This window comes from Planococcus citri, chromosome 2, assembly GCF_950023065.1.
Source record: "Planococcus citri chromosome 2, ihPlaCitr1.1, whole genome shotgun sequence".
NCBI classification, from domain to species: Eukaryota; Metazoa; Arthropoda; class Insecta; order Hemiptera; family Pseudococcidae; genus Planococcus; species Planococcus citri.
In genome coordinates this window covers 47,888,425-47,914,601 of record NC_088678.1, presented here as the reverse complement: position 1 = coordinate 47,914,601, position 26,177 = coordinate 47,888,425, and the positions used below count along the sequence as shown (strand labels likewise).

The 26,177-nt window shown below is 34.1% G+C and overlaps 1 protein-coding gene across 3 annotated transcripts in view; it reads right to left on the bottom strand.

Annotated features, from left to right (window-relative positions):
* Positions 1 to 26,177, bottom strand: part of LOC135836181 (connectin-like) — a 289,346-nt gene that overhangs the window by 55,244 nt on the left and 207,925 nt on the right. The window contains exon 1 of one of the 3 annotated variants that reach the window (XM_065350832.1): positions 7,567 to 7,607. The exons of the other annotated variants lie outside the window; for them this stretch is intronic. Within the exon in view, the coding sequence (XP_065206904.1) occupies positions 7,567 to 7,570 (4 nt within the window). The 5' untranslated portion in view covers positions 7,571 to 7,607. Of the gene's footprint in view, positions 1 to 7,566; positions 7,608 to 26,177 lie in introns of those variants that run through there. 3 annotated transcript variants of the gene reach the window in all.

The following is a 26,177-nucleotide window of genomic DNA, read 5'->3' as shown; positions in this document are numbered from 1 at the left end:
AGTCGCTAAAATGATTATTAATTTAATTTTTAATTAGCACGTAGTACCACCGACGACGTCGACGAGAAAGTGTTAAAAGGCTGAACGTATGAGCTGTTAATGGTTTTTGTGAAAGTTTCGACGAGTATACGTGTGAAAATTTAAGTTTGAATATTTTATTGGACGGCGCCAGATTGAGTAAGGGGGGAGGGGGGAGGCGGTTAATATAGCGCGTAGACGCCTCGAGGTTTTATTTTGAATGTAAATTGGAATATTATTCGACACTATTTGCGCGCGATTATAGAAATCATGAGAATTACTGCGCCGATTACGCTGCTGCGAGAATGTACTGCACTTAAATTTGCTTTTACAACTTTATAACCATCAATAGAGAGAAAGGGTTACGATTGTAATATCTTAACAAAGTTTCTTGGTGTTGATAATTTCCTCTGAAGAAAACTCAAATTCAACTTTAAATTATAAGCCTCTCTCTTGCAGAAAATGCAGAATGTCTAATTAGTTTATCCAAGTTCATCGAAGTTATGTTATGAAGCAATTCCGTCATCTCTAATTTGTATTCCTTTTACCACGTTTTGTATTAACTGTTAACGAGAAAACACTATACTATGTTGCTGGGGATAAGGCATGCGGACGCAAATTTATACAATTGAATGAATTTTTTGCATTGGTTTTCTAACAAAGACTATCGAAACGTGGCTGATAAAATTTTAATCGAGTTTGTCTACGTTTGTTATTTTTTTTACGTCCCGGATTTATTGGTGGTTTTTATTTAAAAAATGATGGGATAAGTTTCGAAAACTTTTATGGTAAGGTGTAAACAGAAAAATCAGGGCTTTGCACTGTTCTCAAATTAGCATTGAATTTCGTTTCATTTCTAATCCCAAAAATGTAAAGCATAATTTGAAGGGATACCTACTTAGCTTAATACTTGCTCTAAAATTATTATTGTTTTGATCCATAAAAATAAACCCCAACTACTTACGTCAAATTTTCCATGAAATTGTAGGAATTATTGAAAATTTTTCAATGCTTCATCAACCTTTTATCAGTTTGCTGAAATAACTTAGCCCGTGTTTGTACAGTCTTTGTTCAATTATCTTATGTATCAAAACCCCCAAAATCTACCAATATTTCAACAATGTGGTTAATAATACAGTCGATTGTAAAAGTAATTTAAAATTAATTGTTTTTTTCTGAAAGAACTTTTTTTTACGAATCTCGAATGTATCTTCGAATTAGATTGGTTTGAGCCAGAAGGTAGATAGAGAAAAGAAGTCCATTACATTTAAAATTCCATCAGGATGGTAATAAAAATTGGAAGAACGTACGTTTTCGGTTAGATATACGTACATCTGCGTAGATCTCCCCAAAGTTAAATTTTCACATCGTTGTTTAAATTTTCAACAAGATTTTTTTTTATTCAACGTAATATAATTTTTCTTTCGGTGTAATCGGAAACCACCAAACGCTATGTGAGAATGAATTGGAAATTTAAATGTACATAGCGTTAAAAATTGTATTACTGTAATGCCAACTTCTCGATTCAAAATCAACTTTAACGAACGTAACATCAAATATTACAACTCTCTGGAGCGTTTACACCTTTAAACCTTTTAAATTAGGCACCGTATTTAATTCTGTTTGCCAAGTTGGCGCTTTTCAAAGGTTATGTGCTGAAAATTACGCTAACTCTACTTTTATATGGTTTTAAACGAAAAATGAACTTTATTATGTGCGATGGTTAATTTGGCTGATTTAAATTTCACGCTGTGTGCGGTTAATTTTTGAATTTTTATTGATTTGCTGAGCTTTTTGTGCATGGGTGGTTTGATGTTCAATATGGGTAATAATTTTATTTCGGTATCGTTTGTAAAATGATGAAAATTTAATAAGTGGTGGAAAGCGTGTTATTCGTTTATGGAATAATTTAGTTGAATGATTTTAAAGTGGAAAGTGTAGAAATGAAGAGCAATATGAAGTTTTTAAATCCTGGAACGTGGATTATTTGGGATTCGGTAATTTTAGATTGTGATTAAGTCATTTCATCAAATTTTAACTACTTATGTTCTACGCAATTTTTGGTACATTTAGCTCAATTTCAGTGAAATTCAATCTACTTTTGATGAATTTTCATCGCCTACTTTTTCGCCAATTTCGTAGATTTTTCATGTGATATTTTAGGTATCTTTCCTCAAGATCTAAAATACGGTGGTATAATTTTCATCTTCCTATTTCACCAATAACACCCCCAAAAAATTGAAGGTTCCCTGAGCAAATTCTATCAAATTTTTTGAAAATACTGTTTTTAGCATTTTCCTCCTTAAAATCAATTTTGAAATTATTACCCTCTCCCTACTGTAATTTTCACTCTTTTTGCGGTAATTCAGCCAGATGGACAGACAAACGATCTTGAGAAGCCAGGCAGTCCAGACAGACAGATAACCTTGGAAAGCTGGACAGGCATGCAAACAACCTTGAGAGGCTAGATAGATAGGTCAATGACCACGAGATCGAGAAGCCTGCCAGATGGATCGACGATCTTGGGAACCTGGGAAGGCTGCTCTTAAGTCCGGACTGGAAGCTCCAACTTGTTCCAACAATGCTCTATCTCCCCAAGTAGGTCCTTTCACCCTTCCTGAAGGTGGTAGGGACAGGGAAATCCATCTGTACCTAGAGTTAACGTGATACAAAATTTAATTTCAAAACTACAAAAAAGGCACGATAAAAGTATGAATTTAGCGTCCTGAATTTTATTAGACACCCCAAAATGTGAAAAAAATCAAAATTTCAGCAAATTTATATAAAAAGCTAATTCACATATGCTCCATTTTCGACCCCCCTCCCCCGGCACGGATTCGCGATATATTTATATTTGGCTATATTTTTGTTATGTTTAAACTTCGCTAATTCAATAATATTTGGCAACTATGTTCAGCTATCTTAAGTATTCAAAACTATTTGTTTATTGTTTGGATCTTTTTTAAAAGCGATTATTCAGCCTGTTTGGTCCTCCTTTTTGTTATGGTAGCAGAGGGTGGTTATGGTTGATAATGAACTAAATCTTCTTCAATGAATTTACAGTTGAGTCTGAACGCGAACCTGAACCAGAACCAGTACTTGTGCTTGTCTTGCAATGACCCATACCATCATTGGCCGGATCCGGCCTCCCGGTCAAATAACAGGATTTTTCAACTTTTTTTTCCATATTTTTGGAGAGTTCTAAAAATGGCATTTTCTCCCCACCACATCAACTTGAGCAGCTGAAATTTTGGCCGGAAGGTCTATGCTTGATACCTAATTGACTAATACTACTGTCAGCAGGATGTGGAATTATCATCAAAAATCCAATTTTTTTCACATAACATGAGAAAAAACAATAAAAAATTCTGTTTTCTGAACGAAAGGTCGGATCCGCTCAATGATGGTATGGGTCGATTAGGTATCTAGTACAGACTGTTTGAACAACATTTGAGCACTGGAAATGCATTAGGTCAGCTGGTTTAACTCGTTTTTCGATTCTTTCAATAACATGTAAGTATAAAAAACCAATTGGGCAAAAAATATGATTTCTGATGATAATTCCAGATCCGGCCGACGGTAGTATTAGTCGATTAGGTATCAAGCATAGACCCTTTGGCCACAATTTCAGCTGCTCAAGTTCATGTGGTGGGGAGAAACTGCCATTTTTCGATATCACCGAAAATAAGAGAAAAAACATTAAAAAATCCTGTATTCTGACCGGAAGGCCGGATCCGACCAATTGTGGTATGAGTCGATCAGGTATTTGGATGACTGCCTTTGGCCAAAATTTGAGCTCGGGAAGTTGATACGCGGGAGAAATGGATACCTATTTGTAATTTTTTCCCGTTTTTTGAGTCGAACACACAAAACTTAAAATGTTAGCCAAAGATCGAAAAATCAACTTGAGCAGCTCAAAATTGGGGGATGAGTGTTTTTTGAGGTCCTTTTTCCAACAGTCCAAGTTTCATTCAAATCGGAGATTATCATGTGGGAGGCTACCCTTGTCAGTTTAAAACCCTCAACTATCTATGTACTTGTTTCAACATTAAGCTATATGAGAAATGCCAATTCGAGTAATAAATGTCCAGAAAACCGAAGAAGTTTTTAACTAGTGGATTATATCTATGTATCTGGGAGCTTATACAAAAAAACAGAGGTTGCCTTTTGAGCAAAATTAGCCAACTTTTCAGACAATTTTGACAACTATCTGTAACTTTAAAACAGTTTCAAAAAAAATAATATTAGAATCTTCTGTCAGCTTTGACAAAATTAAATTTTTTGACAATTTTGTTAAAAAAAACAAGACTTTTTAAGAACATTTTGCATGTTTTGGCAAATAAGTGGATTTGCTGATCAAAACAGAAGCAGAAAAAAACAAGATAAGTAGGACTGCTAGGCACCCTGGAGGGAGGCAATCTGAAATTGAGTAGGTCTAGGTATGTACCTTCGGAAAAAATTAAATTCAGCTTAGGTATCTGGTTTTTAAAAAATCAAAATTTCAATGAAGCTCCTAAAAATTTTGTCCAAGTGATGAAAATGCTCATCGACGATTATTTCCGTATCGTTTAAAAAACTTTATGCCTTTTTGGGATACACTCGCCCCCCCCCCGTATAGAAAAGACGATACTCAGAAGTCTTTGAACTAAGGCACGTTTACCTTCCTGGATTTTTTCCTCTAAAGAAAATTCCTTCAAATTATTAACCAAGTCTACCGACTGATTAAAAAAATTTCAATTTCGAATTATACTTTCCCGATAAAAAAATTTTTCGTCATAGAAAGGCGAACTTTTTTGCTATCGAAGTCATGCCATCGGCAGGTTTCGATTAGAATATTAATTTTTGCGTGAAAAACAATGTAAAAGTTGTTATAGAGAGAAGAGAAAGAAAAAATTTACATAATAAGTTGAATTGGTTGCTTGGCGAAACGATTGCTTCGACGAAGTCTACCATAGCCCGGCGTAGGTATATCTGAAAATCTCACCCAAAGGCACCAACGGCGGCGCGACCATTTCTACCTCCCAGTTAAAAAAAGAAAATGCCAAGAAAAAAGTTCGAGACAGTATAATGAAGACGGCTGGCAAACGAAAACTATTAAACAAGCAAGAGTTCGGATACGCATTAAAAATAAAAAAATTTAAACGGGTCGGTCGTTTCGTGTTTTTTTACAAACTTTTCGAAGCGAGTTTTCGGGTGTCACGCTAAGGTACTGAACACTGAACATAATATAAGCTGTAACTGCAATGCGGTGGTGTTGGAGGAATTTATAACGATACCCTTTCAACCCGCTGCTGCTCAAAGTACAAACGCTGCATTAAATACAAATACAAAATAAGCAGTCGGTATAATAGAGTTAAAAGCTCGTTTTGCTGCAACTTCAACGAGTAATATAACGTGCCGGTTTGCAAGCTTCTTTTTCACTATACTACACACAGAGTCAGCCAAACAGGGAAAAAAATGCTAAAAATTATTTGAGTGTAAAGCGAATGCAGATTGAAGTACGTAGGGGTTAGAAAATTTTTCATACAATGCCTTTTTCCATCGTACATTTCGCGGCTCGCAATCGTAATTCACCGATGTCTGTACTACGGGTTTTCGTTCGCCTCGTTCGATTCGTGACTTGAAGATTAAAATCTAATTTTAAATTTCAACGAGGTTTTGTTTTTTTCCCTCATCCTACTTTTCGACATAGCCGAGTACGTAAATTTAATCTTATTGCTGTCGTTTTAACGTTTCAAGCGAAAACATCCTAGGTACCTACTCGTAGTACCGAGCATTGCGAAAAAAAAAAAAGGTCGTACAGTTATTGCGATAGTTTTCTTTCTCTCAGTTCGGCGTTCGCCCCTCTCTTCGTCTCTTCCACTCAGTTTTTAACATCTTTCCAGGTTTTTATCATTTACCTAAACGATGCAAGGCGCGATGCCCTCCCGACGTGATAATGAATTGATTTCCATTCGATACGACCGACTGTTGTGCGGGTGCGGTCCCATTAAAGTCTTTCGCTGCTTTTAATGGAATTTATAAGTTTCGAATAATTAATACCAAGTACAATGACATTTTAGCTACCAAATTGTATTCGGGTATACTATTGCTGACGTATTGATGATAATAATAACGTTTCCAACAAAAAGTAGAAAAAATTTTCATTTTTGTTTTCAAGAAACTTGTCTCGGTTAAATATATTAATAAAGAAATCGACGTTCAAAAGTATGAATTATTGAACGAGTCGATTGTTGTAGAAAATGATAGGTCACCGTAATTTGTATTCACGTGTTTAAAAATTTCTAGACTTCATCATTATCCATCAGTAATAATTATAAAAGTTGGTTCACCTAATTTAAACAAACACGAATTTTTTTGCTTCATTTCTAATCAGAATTTTACTTCTATTTTTTGTCAACAATTACAATATCATTCGTTGAATGAAGTAAGCAAGAGAGAATAAGTGCTTAAAATATCGTCTACAGCAATCAGGATGTGTTTTCAACTTTCAAGATTTATCTTTAGACTGCAATATTTCTCATGTCATCTTAAGAATACCCCCCATCTCCCAAAAAAGTTTAAAAAAATCTCAAGAAGTTCCAAGAAAAACCGAAAATTACAAAAATTAGGTAGAGAGCTTGAAATGTACCTACCATAAAAATGATAAAACAAACAATCCATTGAATTTTTGAACGAGGAAGGAGGTTGGCAACACTAACTACAATTGATTTAGACACAATTTTCCAAAATCCATTCACATACTTACGTGTGACAGCTTCAATCGAAACACATTTTTTGTTTCATTTCTCTCCTTTTTATTTCAAATCTTTATCACAGAAGAAAGGCACGAATTTTGGAAAATTGTCATCAAATTGGTGAAAAAGGTCACGAATACAATCAATTTTAATAAATATCCTTAAGAAAGGCAAGCTAAAATTTTATTTGAGACGTATAAGAAATTTTTTCAGAAATGTGAGTTAAGAAATCCATTGTAGACTACATGGGTGTTTAAATCCGTCTTGAACTGGTTTGGGAGGATCATAAATTGAATTGAAATTTTTCAATAATTTTCAGGAATGAAAAACTGAACTTCAACGTCGTAATCGATGCTTCTAATCCACCCTCCCCCTCGACAAAAAAGTAGTCGAAAATTGTTTTTGGATGATCAAACAAATGATCTCGCAACTTTGTAAGGTTTCACATTCGTAAAAATTTAAAGATTTAGTGAAAAATGATTCTTTATGACATGACTGTACCACCCCCCCCCCATAAATATTTTTTAAAACAGTTTTTTGAAAAAAATTGAAAAGTTTGAAACTGAATCAAAATTATTAAAATTTGAAACTTAGCAAAAAAATGAATGTTTGTGAAAATTATTTCCAGTTTTCTGAAATGGTTACAAAATTACAACAAAATTTTAATTTTTATGCTGAAAGTAAAGTGTTTATTAATAAAATTATAAGAGACGACAGTTTATTAATTAATCATTGAATGATTGTAATAAAATTTATGCATTGATGATGCATCTTTGTGAAATGTAGAAAGTATGAAAAATTACAGACTCACTCATATTGTCATGTTCTCTTGCTTTAATGATAGCAATTTGTTCTCACCTGAAACAATTAAACAAAAAAATGTCGATTAGTAGACTGACAATCACCTAATCTTCCAAAATATATCTTTTTATGTGGAAGGAAGGAAGGAGGGAGAGTGGAGGGGAGGGGAGGGAGGGGAGGGGGGAGATGAGGAGTGAGACGGGGAGAGGGAATTGAAAACACTATGGCATCTTTAGGAATGAAAATAGGATACTACTCCGGATGGTTCAAAAAAGAGTTGATATTGCATGTTTCTTCAATTTTTCTAGAAAGTGGGAGAGTCAATGAGGGAGTCGCAGGTGCTGAATAAAAAAAAACAAAAAGAACAAGCTGATATTCGCAATCAATGCTTCCAATAACCTAATAAATCAATAATTTTCTGAAAATTTTGGAAGCCAATGTAGATGTTGAAGGGCCGAATCAAGAGAAACGCCCTCATGGTTTCGCAAACGCAAATCTCAATTTATGCTCTCCGGATTTTTTTTTCAAATCTTAAATTGCTGCTTCAAAATTTGATAAATCATTTGAAAGTTGGAAATTTTTTAAACCGAACAAAGAAATATCGAAAGAACATTCAAAAATACACAAAATGGGCTTTTCATTTTTGGACTTTTGACGAATTAAAAAAAATTCAAGTTAGGCTACAACCATTTCTCACGAGAAAATCAAACGTGGGTCAAACTGACTTGGAATGCAAAAATTGAAATTTTCCTCATTGTCGACCTTCCAAATTGATTACATAATGGTAATTTTGAGCTTTTTAGGTGCTTCTTACAGATTTTTGATTTTTTAGCTTACGAAAGTTTAAAAAAAAAAGAATAAAAATATGGATCTTATCTAAACCAGTAGAAGTTGTTTTTGAAAATTGTTGCTTTAAAAGATCGAAAGAGTATGCTCTTTAATCGTTCCAATCAGTCTAGCTTCATGTTGATTAGAAATAATTCTGGATGACTTATCCAACCGTGTTTTATAAGGCAAAAATTTATTTTTCAGAAAAAGGCGACCGACGTACGAGTAGGTGGATGTAACACTTTCGCGATCGTATTTGAGCAAAGCATATTCGATTTCGTAGTTCTCCACAACTCTACCTACCCATTTACTAATTCGCAAACAACAAGCAAATTACACGTTTTCCCCCTGAGATCGCATACCGAAAGCTCTGACAGTTCGGTTCTACCGAATAGAGCTGATAATAATTTATAATCTCAGTTGTAATTGGTAACACATTTAAATGCGCAGTGCAAAAAGCTCGGATATAATAAATTTTATCGTGAACTGGGCTTCTCGGAAGCTGCAACGTCAAACGACAAAATACCTATATAATCGTGCAAGTTTGGCATTTTTTTCTCGTTTGGTTTTAGTGACTCTGAAATGAGAAATTATTTGACTGTAAACTGGAGAAAATAGAATAAGTTACTCTAACCATACGATTGTGATTTAAAAAAATAAAAAATAAATTTAAAATTACTGTTACCCCTGCTTATTTTTTTTTCGCAGATGGATGCGTCCATCAGACCACAATCCTGCTTTTTATCAGCTTCCATAAGATGCTTATTAACCAATTTTTCTCTGGATTATTTGATTTTACTTCCTCAATTTGCGTTAGATATCCTAATCAGGATACGTCTGTCTTTGCACCTTTTTTAGAAACAAAATTGGCATGTTACAATTTGCGCACAAATTATTCCATCTCAAATGTCGTCATTTTCTATATGTCGATTGCAAAAACCTGAAATACGAGAGGTTATTAGATACCTTGTCGTCGTAGGTCGTGTATACGTATTGTATTTTCTCGTTTACGACATAATTTCCCATTATATCATCTATATCCTAGCGAGCAAAGCCGAATTTATATCTGTCACGTAGATACAACTAAATTCGACCAATTTTCATTTAATTCTCAAACACACACACTCACACAATCACACATAGAGACGAGAAGATCGATGAATAATTAAAACAAACTGTTCGACAAAACACGACACGATTTCTCATTTGCATTTTAATCCGTAATGCACCTTGTACACCTCTTTCATCTTTCGCTCTATGGAGTATACCTACGTACAACGAGCGAGGGAGTGAAAAAAGCTCATCTCATGCATACAGTGCTTTAGAACAGGAGATGTGGAGATGAACAAGAGCAAAAAATCGTTCTCAAGTTTAAATTAAGAAATAGACGACATCGATAATTTCGAGTTTTACGAGCAACTATCTCGAGATGGAATTAACTTTATAATACAAGTATTTTTATATTCTTATGAAAAAAGTTGAAACTTTAAAATAGAAGCAAATTAGGAATTTTATTACCTTAGAGCTCTAAACGACTTGTTCCCTATTGTCACAATTTAAATGGGTATAAATAACAACTTCTATAAACGAAGATGCCGCTGTATTAAAGCAAAAAACGTGTATTTTTTCCTTGTATATTTTAACGTCGATTAAATTAACACTTTCTTGCTTCAGTTTCTGCTTTTTTTCTAACCCCTCGTTATAAAAATCTATCCTCTAGGTTTCTTCACACAACAGTAAGTAAATGAACATTTTTCTAAAGTAGACCAAAGAGTATTTTTTTTTTCGCCCGGAATCGGCACAATGCAGCTCGTTTCGGTGCCAAAATGGGTAAAATTATTACCTCAGTATGTTTTCAACTTCTTTACCCTTCTATATAAGAATATCTACATAGAAGTACGTTCTATAATCCAAACATCTATAGTACATAGTAACGCCTATGCAATCTTTGCACTCGACTCGAAATATCGTACATACGAGTACAACGGACCAATTCTTTTTCCATAAATTTTATATCACCTAGTAATAGTATAGTTTTTCTGATATCGGTCATTATACTTTTTGGTCTGATTTATCGAACTACTCGTATCCATTTACTATACAGCTCGCTTTAAAAATTCTCAACAAAGCAAGTTGTAAGAGACCTAGTTTTACACTATACGAGTGCGTTCTTCATGATATATTGCTTCGTTCGGCAAACGGCTACGAAAGTTACACTTTTTACGTCATCAAAGAAGCTTTCTGATTGTCAGAAAATTACCTAATGCTCGCGAACGAGGCTTGTTTAAAAATAAATGAAATTCCATCATAGTACCTGTCAGCGTTCGAAACTCGAGTAGGTGTTATTACACCGAGATACAATTAGTATAGAAAGGTAAACCGTAAAATTTTCTTTTGTGGGATTCTCGGCTGAAATATGAAGTAACCTAAGTCATAACTCTTTTACGAGAATTTCTCAAATTCGTAAATATTTTAATGAGAAAATTTTTACTTTTATTAAAAAGCAGGGCGGTTTTTTTTTGCGTGGAAGATGTTGGCCTAGATTGCGTTACTTTGATGATAATAAGATATTCAACAGGTTGGAGTATTTTTACATGCGTATTAAATGGCAAAATAATGTTTTTTCATTCGATAGAAGGATACTCGTATTCTACCCAGACCAAATTTAAGTACATATATTATGTATGTATTTGCATGCCTGTCTCTCAAGACTTTTATGGAAAAGAAAAAATATTTTCAAAAATTCAGAAATTTTTTTCTCCAAGCGCTTATTTTATTTTATCACCTTTGCTGAAAAAAAATAGATAACAAAATTTGCTAGAAGCTCCAGAACTGCTCAAAACGATCCGAAAACGTCTTAAAATGGATTAAGAGCGTATGGGGGGCGGAGGTACGAGGGATAGTCGGAAAGTAAGTTTCACATGGCTGGAAAAGTATGAACGCGTGGACATTTTTTGACCAAAATTGGAGGAAATATAGTTTTAACATTCAGATCTGACAAAATTTATTCTGCATTTGGGTGCATTGTTCGTATTTTACAGCGTGATTAGTAGAGTGCTGATAAAAAACATCCGTCCAAAAATATATTTTAGAAAAAATTAATTTTCCAACCTAAAAAAAGAAAAATTCATTGGAAAATTGATTGAGAACCACTCAAGACATAACATAGTAACATTATTTTGGTTCAATCAAAATCCAAACGAAGTAGATTGTTCAGTGATAATCTGATAATCTGCTGAATGTCCGCGTTGTCGAAAGTCACTCAGCACCAGAAATTTTGCAACCATCACATGAACAATTTACAGCGCCAAATAACGTCCCAACTTGAAAAAACATTAGTATGATACCTGTTGAGTAATTCTTGATGAATTTTACTCATAAATTATTACAACTGAAAAAATTTTTTTTTGCTAAATACTACATTCGGACGGAAGTTTTTTATCAGCACTCTACTAATCACGCTGTAAAATACGAACAATGCACCCAAATGCAGAATAAATTTTGTCAGATCTGGTTGAATGTTAAAACTATATCTCCTCCAATTTTGGTCAAAAAATGTCCACGCATTCATACTTTTCCAGCCATGTGAAACTTACTTTCCGACTATCCCTCGTATAAATAGAAATCACGCACGTGGAATTTCAAGTTAAAGTCAATTGGATACATTTTTTTAAGGTGCACTCTGAATTTCCGGCTGATTGGATATTTATGCATGTTAATTCTTTTGATTTAGTTTCGTTTGGATTCAAACCCTTTACCGGGTTACATACCTCTCAATTTTAAACGACGCTTGTAAAAATTGAAAGTTTGCAAAAAAAACACATTTTTGACCTTGTTTCTCAAATTTTCGTCCAAAGTTCTTCTTCTGATTCAACAGATCCAAGGTATACATGTCCATTGTCCATCTTAATTCAATCAGTTACCCAAATACACAAAATGTGCAATATTAGACTTTTTCATGTAAAATATGAATTTCAGCTATTCTGGGAGATCGACTACTTGGTTTTCTAGGGAGGGGACTAAAATCGTCACGAGAGTTCATTTTACTCAAAAGAGATTTTTAAAGGTGTAAAAACTTGAAATTTTTGAATTTTGAAAATTTTGCTTCGAAGTTGGGTTTTTTTAATTTTTGAAAATTGAGAGGCCAGCCGTAACCCGAGTTTTTCAAAAATGGAAAAAATAAAACATAGGGAATCATTTTCTCACCAGAGGTCACCACTTTGAGGGTATTTGAGCAGAGGAAATCGCGAATTTTTTTTGTCATGTACCTATTTAAGGACCACCCTTGACCCTAGTGTCCAACGAGCAGAACAACGTAAGCAAACAGGACAAAATTAGGGCATTTCATCAAATGGAAACATTTGGTATTTTTTAAATTAAATTTTCAGATTTTTTGCCCATTTTATTATCATTTGAGAACTTTTTTTTCAATTTTAAATTTCTAAAAGAAAGATAAAAATATTGAAAATTTCAAAGTTTGATTTGAAAAATGGAAAACAAGGCACTTAGGTACCAAATATTTTCATATTTTTCGAAAGGGGGTGGGGGAGGGGGATAAATTATTTTTCATTGTTTTTTTTTCAACTCTGTCAGAAAAAAAATCCAAAATTCCCAAAGAAAGAGAAAATAAACAGAACATTTCTTCAATTTTTTTCATACTCAAGAAAATTGGTAAGCCAAATAATTTTTTTGTTAATTCAAAATTTTTTAATATTCGGATCTTTTTCCAATTTTATTTAATATTAATGGAAAAGAATTTTAAACAATTCCAATTTTCAAAAATAAGGAGAGAATAAATGAAAAATTCCAGGGAGCCAAATTTTTTGGCTAAAATGCTCCAATGCGAAAAACAGGATAATCAGAATTGCTACACACCCTGTTGATCTCATTTGTACTGAAATGTTGAGCTTCTCGAATAACTTTTTGTCAAGTTTTCCAATTTTCAAAAATGTTTTCATTGATGTCAAATTTTTTGGCTAAAATGCTCCAGTTTTAAGGAAGGGAAGAAAGGACTTTTTTTTGACATTTTGTTTTAAAAAAAAACCACTGCCGGTACCATAGGATACTGGAATTGAGCAAAAAACAGGATAATGAGAATAGCTACACACCCTGTGGATCCCATTTGTACTGAAATGTTGAGCTTCTCGAATAACTTTTTGCCAAGTTTTCCAATTTTCAAAAATGTTTTCATTGATTTTTCGTCAAACATGAGAAAAAAAAATGAAAAATAAACAAAATGAATAATTAAGTATTCAAAATTTTTTTCAAGGTAAGTATAATATGTTTGAAATTCTACGACTACGGCAGTGAGTCATTTTTTTCAATCAATGTTTCTGCTTACACTTACTTTATTTTCATTATATGTGTTCAGGTAGGTAATAGGTAGGTAGGTACCCAAGTTTGAATAACTTTTGGTGAAGTCCCCTCATTCAGGGAGTTTGAAAGTAAAATGTGAAAAAAAATCCAAATAAGAAATTAAGAATTTTTCATAATATTTCATGTAAGGAAAAAATATCCTTGAAAAATTAATCTGAAAAAGAAACTATCGTCAAAGCATTTTTTACTTCATGCGTGTAGAAATACTACACGCTTCTGCTACGAGGCTAAATCACGATGAGAAACGTTTTATAAATTTTTTAGGCTTCGAAAAGCAAAAAAAAAACAATAAATTTTTAGCAATAAGTTCTACTCGAATAATCTGTAACAATAAACATTATAGGAAGGAAAAAATTGAATTCTTGCGTTAGCTCTATACACAGGCAATAAAAAATCATCCAGAAACTCCGACACAGCGCGTATCATCGAGAAACCTCGTAATTGGGTAAATTGGTCGAAAACGACGTAATTTTTGGCGAAAATTGGTCGGCGTTAATTCGGCCGTTTTGTGGCCCCCTTAACGAATTAAAAACTACCCGATAAAACCGAAATATTAAATCCATTAGGTTAGAGCTTACCCTTCTGGACAAAACGTATATCGAATAAAAAGAAATATTTCGTAACATCTTTCGCGAATTGTCTTCGGTTGCACTTATTAATCAGCTATAAATTGTTGGTATTGTGCCAATTTCGTAGGTCGTCGTTCGTTGTGTGTAAATCGCATCGTGATTTCAACCCTTATATTGGAAGCATGGCCGGCGTTTTAACATTATATCGCTTTTTGAAAATTTTCTAAATTTATATAAATCACTTTTTGCGTTACATTAGTGAAAATGTGAAAGCTTTTCTTCATTAGAAAAGCAAAAAATTCCACAACGTTTTCTTTTGGCTCGAGAATACCCACCAGCACGATGTATGAATTTATCGTTCGAATGTAAATGCCGGCGAAATTAAATCGTAGATTACGAGATCTCTGTAAGAGGTAGGTATTCTAGCCTTCGAAAAATTTTAATAAGGCTCCGGTTTCGAACCAAGACAGTAAATTTTTAAAGCATCGTTCCTCTAGGCTCTGTATAGTTGTTGAAGAAAGTTCTCTAACCTCAACGTAAGTCGTAGATTTTAATAAAAGTTGCCAGGAGGGGAGCACGACTTGAAGTATTAAGTATTACAATTTATAAAAAATTGGTTTTCATTTTTGATGAATTTTTGAAAAATTTGCGTGTTTGGATGATATATGCGAACGTTATAAAATCACAAACATATTCTCAGACGATTTGAACTTACAGCAAAAAAAAAATTTTTGCTACAGATTCCAGATCGACTTAGAATTGTCGAAAATTGATTCGACATGGAACCTAACAGAATTTTTTTTTGAAAAAATCACTACTTTTTCACTGTGATTATTTTTTCAATAATTTGATGGTTTTTGTTGCGCGTTTGAATTTTTTAAATTTTTCCACCATTTTTTTGGACTAAATTCACTACTTTTTCACTACATTTACTACTTGTTAGATACCCTGTACTTTGAAAAAAAATGATGCTAAAGTCAATTTGGACGGTTTTTAAACCACTTATTAGAAGATCTGAAATTTCCATAATGTAATGGTACCCGCTACCCGAAAGCTTCAGAACAGCCTGAAACCACCTCCAATTGACTCAACATATTAAAAATAGGGTACCAAGTAAATTGATTTCAACAACCCCATTGGGTAAAATGTGGTGGAAATTTCAATTTTTGAAAATCTGCTAAAGTGCTCCAGAACTACCACTTAAAATGGTTTGAAACTGTTTCCAATCGATTTGGAGGGTCAAAAACAGGGCACATACCAAATTTCAGCTCTCTCAGTCTATTTGGAAAAATTTTGATATTTTTCCATTTTTGACCCAAGTTTGATTTTTTAAAAATTCATTAAAAATCATAATCGTTTGTGAACTCAAAAAATTGATCTACTGTTTCCAAATTTGTATTCAGAAGATTCATCATCATCAAGTACTATAACCACTCAAGGTGATATCGCGTACAAATCAACGCACACCCTTAGGTATGTCGAATTGGGTATTTGGGCTAACATCCTTTATGATGGTGTTGCCTCTATTGCGTTGATTACGTATCTCATGGAAATTTATTTTCAAGCTTCCACTAGTAGTTTCCCGCTTGCTTACTAGTGACATCTACACAAGCACCTTGGAGCTAGTCGGGTTGTTTAGAGACCCTGAACTCTTCATTGTTGACCTCTATAGATGCTCGAACCAGTTTCAGCTTTTTGATTCTGCTAACAGATGGCGTGAGTGATCTGTTAGCTCGGCTAATAACTGGTGGTCCCTCGGTACCTACTTGGCATGTAATAAGTGCACATAAGATTTTTAATTACACGCACAAGCTTTCCTCTGTAGCTGGGTTTTAACTGGGTACCTCGTGAACAAGATTAGATCACTTCAATTCAAACCAGATGGACAATTATATCAGCTGATTTTCAAATTCTGTGATTTTAGAATTTTTTTAATAAAAGGTCACAGGTGTATGTGGAAGTGATTTATGTAATTTTTCTCATAAGTCATAAGGATTATAAAATTACTTACTTTACATGAGTTCATATTCTATCATTTTTGGAAGGAAATTGTACTCACCTGAAACAAAGAAAAATTAAGGTGGATTAGTTAGTTATGAAATGATTGATCAATCAACATACATAAATTATGAAATCATAATGGTCGTAGGCCAAAGTAAAAATTCTGACCATCTTCATGTTTAATAAAGAGCCAGAAATGAATACTCACAAATGAAGTACATACCATAAAAATTGTAAAATTGATTGCGAAAATCACTCAAAAATATCAAAAATTGATGGGCCATCAGAAAACGACAAAACTTTGAGAAAACGTCTCATTTGGGTAAAATTTTGCACAGACTGCTTAGCGCTTAGATTATTAAAAAATACCAAGATATAATCGGAAATTATCAAAATTTAATGATGATTTGTCAAAACTGCAGAAAGTGTCATAAAATTTGTCTAATGGCCCCCCACCATAATTGAAAATTACCAGAAGTTGATCATGGTATCTAATAGAGGACTTCTTTTTCAGCCCAATTTTCAGAAAGCTCCCCATTCGACCCCCCTCTCTCTAAACACACACAAAAAATTAACAACGTCAAATTTTTCACAGGAAAATTTTCAAAAAAAATGAAATTGGAAGAAAATTTGTACATCAATAGTATTTTTTAGTTTCAATCAAAATTTAAAAAAAAACAATATAAATGAACGCATTTTGGTGATTTTTTTTATTTTTTCACTCGCATTTTTTTTGACTGAATTCACTACTTTTTCACTACTTTCACTACCGGATAGATAGCCTGTTCAAAGAGTCGACTTTGGTAAGCAAACCGACGCGATTTTCAGATTCTTATATTATTCTTATTTCCAGATTTAATGGCTCACTTTGTGGCCCACTCGGAATCGAACCAAATTCTTTTTGCGAAAATATAAGTTTTTTTACAACATTTCGTAATCAATTCCAGATCGCTGAACACGAAAATGGCGCCCAAATTTGTCGCTTGTTCAACGTTATTGATGAACTTGCTTTTTTTTCAGGGGAAAAAATATCTTTTCTCCAAGAAAAAGCGACGAGCGCAAAATATGGACATCAAATTCGGGTTCAACATTCTCAAATTAGTGGAAAACACATTGAAAAATTTTAAAAATTGAAGGAATACGAAGGATCGACAAAAAATGCAAATTACTCGCATTTATACGCATCTCAATAATTCGCGTTAGTAAAATTGCATAACCAGTTTGCCGTAAAAACGCGGAATATACGATAAGTCGAAACGTCAGTTGAGGAGGGAGAGAAGAGTTGGTTTGGCGAATGTATTTCCGCAGACTATTTTAGTCATTGTAAACCGTTCTCTAGGAATTAGCTCAATCTATGCTCAAAATTGAGCCGGATTTTTTTTTTGACGAAAATATGAGTTTTTATAACTGACTGTGAGATTCTATAATTATCAACTTTGATGTTTCGAGCAATTCTTGCCAAGTTGACCTCAATTTTATAAAAATTCGTCAATGTTTGGTAATTCAGTTATTTTTATTTCCATTTTACAGTTTTTTTGCTACCTGGGATAACCTCCATTGTGAAAGAGAATAACGATACGAGTACTTTTACATCGATGTGAACAGTACAAATACCTATAGTTATAAATGGGATATTGCCCTGAGCCTACTTATACCGCACAATCCGGGTTCAAAGCACGCTAATCACGTACAAATGACAAGTAGTTAGGGTAAGTTTACCACAATATTGCGAATTTTTGCTTCGTTCGAAACCAGCATCACACAAATACGCGGTAAACAGCCAGCCAATTATTATTATCGTGAGAAAACAGGTAGGTCGTAAGTTTTTCAGTATGATTAAGTCGACTTTTGAATCTCTTTTGACATTTCAGCTCATCAAAGTTTACATTCGCGATTACCGACGAAATTCGCTCCACGTCTAAAGAAAGTTATACGCGAAACTCGACATCTACAGAGTAACTAGGTACAGTAGAGCTACTCGTAGTCCTATACTGCCGCGCGAAATCAAGACAGTAAAAAATGCAAACAGCTTTGGAATTATTTGAACACGTTTGAAGTGATTTGCTGTTAAACAAACTTAGCTAATAAGTAGTCAAAAATATATTCTCGTCACTTGATGGATGAGCGCGCTCATATGCTTTTGCCCTCGCTAACGAGACCCAATGAACGTCTCGGTTTTAATTGGAACGATCTCTCTATGGTTCGCAGATCGTTCTGCTGTTCGGGTGTACCGAGTATTCAGAATGGATGGTAACAAGGTGCAAACAAATCAACATAAACGACAGATGGTTATGTACTTCGACGAGCATTTATATATCTATACTTCTATACCTTTGAAAAATACTCCCAGATGAACAAATCTGAAACGATATAAGTTTCAAATCAAATACGAGTAGCGAGTATTTTCAAGTTAACCAACTTCACCGTGTGATAAAACTTTTTGACGAAAGTCGACTCAAACAAACGACTTTGCTCTTTCGCTACTTCATTCGACATGATTCGTGTTCCGTTTCACAGAATTGAGAATACACTCTTCCTGAAACGCGAAATCTGTCTATAATTAATTTTATAAATGTAAGAAATCGCGTACAATACGCTTTCAATCATCGTTTGTACGTACTTTGTAGAATCAAAGTGTAAATGAAATGCCAGACTATCAAGAAATAAGTATTATTTAGAGTTTTGTTTGAATGGTTTTGTACATATTGACGACCTACCTAATTATACGATAACCTATCTGTAAACTGTATATAGTTCGCATCGTCCAAGATTGGTCTATTTCAAGGTCAGACCCAGTACTAAGATAAGAAGCTATGTTGTTGTTGTTTACTAGATTAGTCTCTGTATACACGTAAAGCTAGAAAGATCGTTTCTGTATATGTAGATTATGTACGTAATTACGGTAGCTATTATTCGAATTGTAAAAACATTTCATAATCAAGTCTTTATTTAGCGAGAAAAAATAACGAATTTCTTTTCATTCGTATAATTATTACGATTAAAAGAGGAATGATTTCATTTTCTACCTCATGCTGGACTGTTCCGCTGCACAATCCGAGCTTTGGCTAACAAAAAACTAAGTTTTTATTTTGCCAAATCTCTAGTTACTCATTAAGGAATTTTCACGAAAAAAAAAACTTTATTCAAAGCGTGAAACGTATATAAAAATAGGGCCGTTAAAAATTATTAATAAATACCGAGTTTTCTTTTTATTTTAGTTTTCGAGCCAATGCCCAAGATGAGTATAATTTTTGCATCTGCGAAATTACTTTAATTCGGATCATTCATCTCTTTTGCTTATTTAGTTAGCGAGTCTAAAATTTACAAAAACAAGAAAAGTTTCGCTGTTTTTTTTTTCAGAAAAAAAGAGGAAATTTTATACCGTAATTTCTCACGAGCATTTACAAGCTCTGGTGTTTCGACTTCGCTTTTGATCTGATGAGGGATTGAATTACATCCAGATAAAGCTTTGCAGAGGCTTCGGAGCTGAGATGTTTTTTTTAGGCCATTTGGATCTGAGACGGACGAGAGGGAAGCACCTTACCAAGGTTCTAAAGTCCATTTTTGTCTTTTTAGCTCCCTCACAACGAATTGAAATTTTTGAAGAAAATTGAAAAATCGCTGGGAGGCTTCAGAATGCCTCAAAACTAAAATTTTTGATATGTTGAGAGTTGAATTAGGTAATTGAAGAAATAATTCACATTGGTCCACTGCGCTTGAAAAAATTTGTGTTTCGTGAAAAAGTTTAAAAATTGTCCTTGAACAGCTTTTTTAAATCATTTAAATTTTCAAAAATCCAAAAATGAACAACAGGACCTAAAATTTTACTTACATGGACTTTCATGTGCCCTGAGTCATGCTTTAATTCATTGGAGAAATTTACTTTGGAATGTAAAAAAGTTTTGAAAATTTACTGTAAAAATTGACGACTCAACTTTTTGAAAATGTGAGATTTTCAACTTGCAAAAAAAACCTTTTTAACCTTATGCATTTTACTGTATTGAATATTCAGTCGCCAAAGTTGATTACAACGTCTTCTGAAACAACTTGAAATTAGGCTCCAGACTGGTTGGAAAATGGCAGTATTAGTCGATGTTGGGAGTCACCTTTGGAATAAAAATCAATTCTCAAATTTACATATCTTTATTCTTTATATTTACTTCTTTTGTGAAAAATTAATCAATAGGCCATTTTTGCCATTTTCAAAAATCTCCCAAAAATCGAAAAACCTACTTCAGAAGCTACGAATTTGGTTCTGAGGTCTGGATGGCATGCTCTTCTATGTATGTAGTTGATAGAATTTCATCCCATTGCAGTTGACATGTTGTAAAAATATTCTCTTGATAATTTTTTTTTGTGTTATGAAACCGCCAAAGACGTGCTATCAAAACCAAATTGAACATTCCAATGTTATCAAAATAAGCAAATGCTTTTGGAAAGAGTTCATTAAAATTATATCAAGTTCATATCACGAGGAAATGAAATGAAATAACATTGATAAAAATGAACAAATACTACACTTGAATGCATAATTTGGATGTACAATAATATCTTCCGATGATAGAAGTGATATAAAAATGTCATATTACATTCAAATGCAATGTATAGAAAGTACGTAATAGATACGTATCTCTCTGTAGATGAGGAGATACGCGTAAACTACGTACTCGTATCTTCGATAGACTATCGTCGGATATCCGCGATGATTTAACTTTTTTTTATTACCTCTAAAATTGATTTATCGGTGCGAAATTCAATTATTTTCTAGAATAGTAATTATTTGGCAGAAAAAGTTGCAATTTTAGTGTTTCGATTGAATGGTAGAGATAGATATACTAGGTATATAGGTAGGTACTATATACATAGGTACATACGTTTTATCTATGCCTACAATAGGATTTATAGTAGGTACGGGGGATCCCGTTGGTTAAAAATTATTACACGATGCGACGCTAATACGAGTGAAAGGACGACATATTGGACGATGGTTGTTGTTTTTCAACAAACTATAGTGAGCAAGAGAGGGGAAATATGACGTAGATTTAAGTCCTTTGAAACATTTTTGCCCATGTTGAGGGAAAAATTAAACGAATACCGTTAAAACAGATCGTTACGATTGGTACTTCTAATCGTTCATCCGTTTTATTGGACATTAATTTGGATGATATTGTTTTTATATTTCATCCAACCGCGATTTCGTTCTAATCCATTTTACGTTTTAAATAAATAAAAAAAGCACGAAAAAAAAGATGAGTTGAAATTGCTAAACGAGGAATATTTGAATTTTTTACGTAAATATCGGTAAAACTCGTCTGGCGTGAAATTAGATTATTACGGTGGTTAGTTTTATGATTCAATTTAGGATTTAGATCTGACAATTCGAATTGAAAATATCAAAACTACATCCCTTGTTACTTTTAACGTATGTAAGCGTATGTCGTGTCGTAGCAGTCCTTTCCACCCTGCTTCCTTCCTTTTGTCAAACGTACGTACGAGTATGATAAAAAAAAACGTTTTCGATTGTGGGCAAATTTCACATCGAATTTAAGGTAATGCTGTCGACTCGTATCTCAATTGTAAACATAACGCGGGTTTAATGTCTATAGAAAAGCGAGAAAGGAAAAAAAAGATGAAAATATGAGGGTTTCTTTTTTGAATTTCTCTTGAGAAATTTATTTCGTGGATGGTGTAAAAATGGCTTATAATCTTCCAAAGTGTAATAGAATAAAAATCTAATATCGTAAAGGTTTACGACTAATTTTATCTTTTTCTTAATTTCGCTGCTGCGCGAAAATGACATTCTCTTTCGAATTTTCAAAGAAATTACGCGAGCTAATAATTTGATGCAAAGATGTTTTTTTTTCTTCTTTTTTTTCTAAGAAAAAAAGACGACATAATTTTCAAGTTTTTGTCGTCGGTAACGTTATACCGTCCCAATGAGATTATCAGATATTTTCAACGATGTCGGAGTACAAATTAATAGTTTTTTGAGTACGCGCGAGCAGATTCCTTTTCTCAACAGGGTAAAGAGCGAAGAAATGTCGCGGTTTAGTATTTGACAGCAGTATACGTGTAAATTACGCGATGGCAATTGGAAGTTTCTTTATGCTGTCGTCGGATCGTTGTAAAATACAATGTTGACGAAAACATTTCTCTCGCTCGGTTTCAACTTTCAACCTTAATTTCCCATTGGAGTTTTTGAAGCGGTTCGACGATGATGACTGAAACAATTGAAATTTAAGCGTCGAAATGATACCGAATGTTTCAGTTCTGAGTAAAATCGCTCACGTTTGAATAATAATATTAAAATTTTGTTTTCAAAGAAGCGAATTTCGAAAAAAAAAAAAAATGGGAAAAAAGCGGATTTCTGTGTTAGGTGACCTGTAACTCAGGTTCTGAGCGAATTTCATCATTCATTACTTACTGCAGTAGCTGCCGAATTTGATTACAACGCTTTCTGAAGCGATTTGAAATTACTGGAGAGAAGTCGACTTGCTGGAAGTTCCAGATCGGCTTGAAAATGGTGGAAATCAATTCCGACGGTCCACACTTTAAAACAGAATAAACCAGTTTTCACATTTTCATCTCTATATTATTCACTCTTTTTGCCCATTTATCGTGCAAGCCACACTGATGGGTCAATGACCTTGAATAGCCAGACAAACAGACAGACAGACGACCATGAGAGGTTGGGACAGATCAGTCAGAAGCTGGACAGTTAAATCAGTCCAGACAGACGGGTCAATGACCTCAGAAAGCCAGACAGGTAGACAGATGACCTTGGGAAGCCACACCGACGGGTCAATCCCCTGAAGGGGCTGGACAGGAAAACAGACGACGACCTTGGGAAACGCGACAGATAGGTCGGTGCTCTTGAAAGTCAACACAGACGATTCGGTGATTTTAAGAGGCCAGGAGACTCGACTTATGACTAGGAAAAGTGATTCCCAAATTTGTGGCAACCGAATCGAATTTGTCGACCATTTTCGAGCAAATTTTTCAAATATTTTGGTCTCATAAAATTTCTTATGGATCTTATTACTTTTTTCTGCTTCTATTTTACTGTTTTACAGACTTTTTTCGGCGGAATTGACCACAAATCGAAATTATGAGATCTTTGAACTCCATTAAGATTTGTAATTTTTCGATTGAGCTGCAACAGAGAATCGGGTCAAATCGGTTCCTACACACTTGTAAGGTTCCCTTGTCAACTTTTTTCGAAGGACTTACAAAATTACTCGCCAAGTTTGAAATAGTAAGTTACACTGCTTCACAAAAAAATGTTTGCAAGATGAGAAAAATTCAATTAAAACACTCGAAGAAAATTTTTTGGGTTAGAACTTTTCATTGTCTCTTGTATTTCAAGTTTTAATAATTTTTTGTGTGATTTTTAGTAACTTTTTCAATAAAATTTTGAATCGAAGAGTTCCTGATTTTTTTGGTGGGGGGGAGGGGGAGGTTGGGGTACTTGAAAATTTAAAAACCCTCCAAAATTAATTTTTGGGATGAATAAATTGGAATTTTGGCATGAAAAAAATGAAAATTTCGCTACACATGATGTAATGAAGTAAAAAGCCGAAATTCGATATGTATTCTACAATATGTATTTTCGACTACCTCCTCTCAAATCGATTGGAAACAGTTCAGAACCGTTTTGAGCAGTTTTGGAGCCTCCAGCAGATTTTTGACAGAGAAAATTTTCACAAACTTTACTCCACGAATGTAGTTGGAACGCTAAAATTCAGTTTCTACCATTATTCCAACACGCTGAGCCAATTGAAGGTAGTTTCAAGCTGTTCATGAGGCTTCATCATATTTTGGAAATTCCAGATTTTCAAAAATAAACATAAAAAGAGTTTAAATTAAACTTTACCGGATGTAAATGCAGTTGAAGCAGTTTTTAACTGTATAAAAAATGACCATGTCCAATATTAAATTTTCTGAAATTCCAAAAAATGGAAAAATGAAATTTACCCCTAAGAATTCAGCCAGGACATGAATTTTTGAATACTTTATTCGATTGTTTTAGGTCTGCCACCAGGCGCGGACTGGCCCTACCGGGATACCGGGAGTTTCCCGGTGGGCCCCTCCAAAAAAATGGGCCCTTCCAAAAAAATGGGCCCTTAGTATAGATGACGGGCCCTTTGGTGAAAGAAAGGCCCTTTCATATTTTGAAATTAGTTTATCTACTTTAAATGTGAGGATCAAAATCACTACTGTCTATAGCGATTAATTTGTAATTTATATCTAAAACAACGCGGCCCAAACGTGTTGACACGCGACCCACTGTGGTTTCGTCAATTTAATATTGTTATGTGACGCTGAGGCCTGAGCGTGCTGACGTTGTACTAGGGGTGGTTTCGTGATAAACTCGTGGCAGGTGAGAGTGATCTCGGGCCTTTGGGCCCGCGAGAATAATCTCTGACCCTGGGCCCCATGAGAGTAGCCTCGGGCCTGTACGCTTCCCAAGAGTAATCTCAGGCCCTTGTGCCCTGCGAGAGTAACATTAGTGCTCGGGCCTTTACACCTCGTGAGAGTAATTTCAAGCCCCTGGGCAACGCAAGATTGATTTGGGGTCCTTGGGGCCTGCAACAGTGAGAGGCCCAGAGCGAAAATCTCTATGGGCTCGTTTCAAAAGAAAAATCTTGATGTGCTAATTGTAAGCAGCAATGGGACAATTCGAATCGCGGGGCTGAATCGGGGGAGCGTCGCGATTCACCGATTTTTTTCTCTTTCAGTAGCATTTTTGTGATACATATCTAAGTATAAAATAAATGTTTTCATCAATTTTTCTGACCTCTGTTCCTCTTGAAAATAGAAAACACTAATTTTCAGCTATACTACACAGCCATCAAAGTCGACTGCACGTAGATTTCAAGTTCAAGTCGCTTCGTAGCCTCCAGCGACTTTTTGAAAATTGTTAGAGCCTTCAGCAGATTTTTGAAACATGAAATTGGTGCTGAAGAAATTGTAGATCGGTTATGTCAAAACAGTGATGAATTCAATGACGAAGCGAAGGGGGGGCTAGGGAGGCAGCCTGCCCCCCCCAGTGTTCCGCGAAAGTTGGGAAAAGTTGGAAAATTGTGAGAAGTACAAGAAAGTTGAGAAAATATAAAAATTCCGACAATAATTATTTTAGTTTTGGAGTTTTCAAATGTTAAAATTTTTTACAATCATCAAAGTTGAAACTTTGCCAACTTTTGAAGCCAACCCAGTTTCTAAATCTATGATTGTCCCAGCTAAAATTCACATTTTTTTCAAAAATGTTTGCCCTCGCTTTGCTCGGGCAAAATTGTTGTGCCTTTTTACGTCAACATTACAACTGTTTTGCTTCTTGAAATTACAAATTTTGAAAATCTTTTACCCTCGCTTCGCTCGGGCCAATTTATTTTTTTTCAGGCTTGAAAATTTCAAGAAACTATTGATAAATTTCTTAAAAAGTTGAGATCAAAAAAACAGAATTTTTTCATTAAATTTGATATTGTTCTACTTTTTGAATTACAATTTTTCCATAACTTTTAGCCTCGATTCTCTCGACCCAATTTGATTCTCTTCTACCTACCAAGTTACAATTTCAAGAAACGTATGATTGAATTTGAAAAATATTGAGACCAGAAAAACTGGATTTTTTAAATTAAAATTGATGTTCTACTTTTCCATTTCAAGTCACATATTTTCCAAAACTTTTGCCATTGCTTCACTCGGGCCAATTTAGTTCTTTTTTTCACTCTGAACTTCTGAAGAATTTTACAAAACCACTGATAAAATTAAAAGAAAGTTGAGATCAGAAAAACCGAATTCTTACATTAAAATTGATGTTATTCTACTTTGCGAACTACAAACTTTT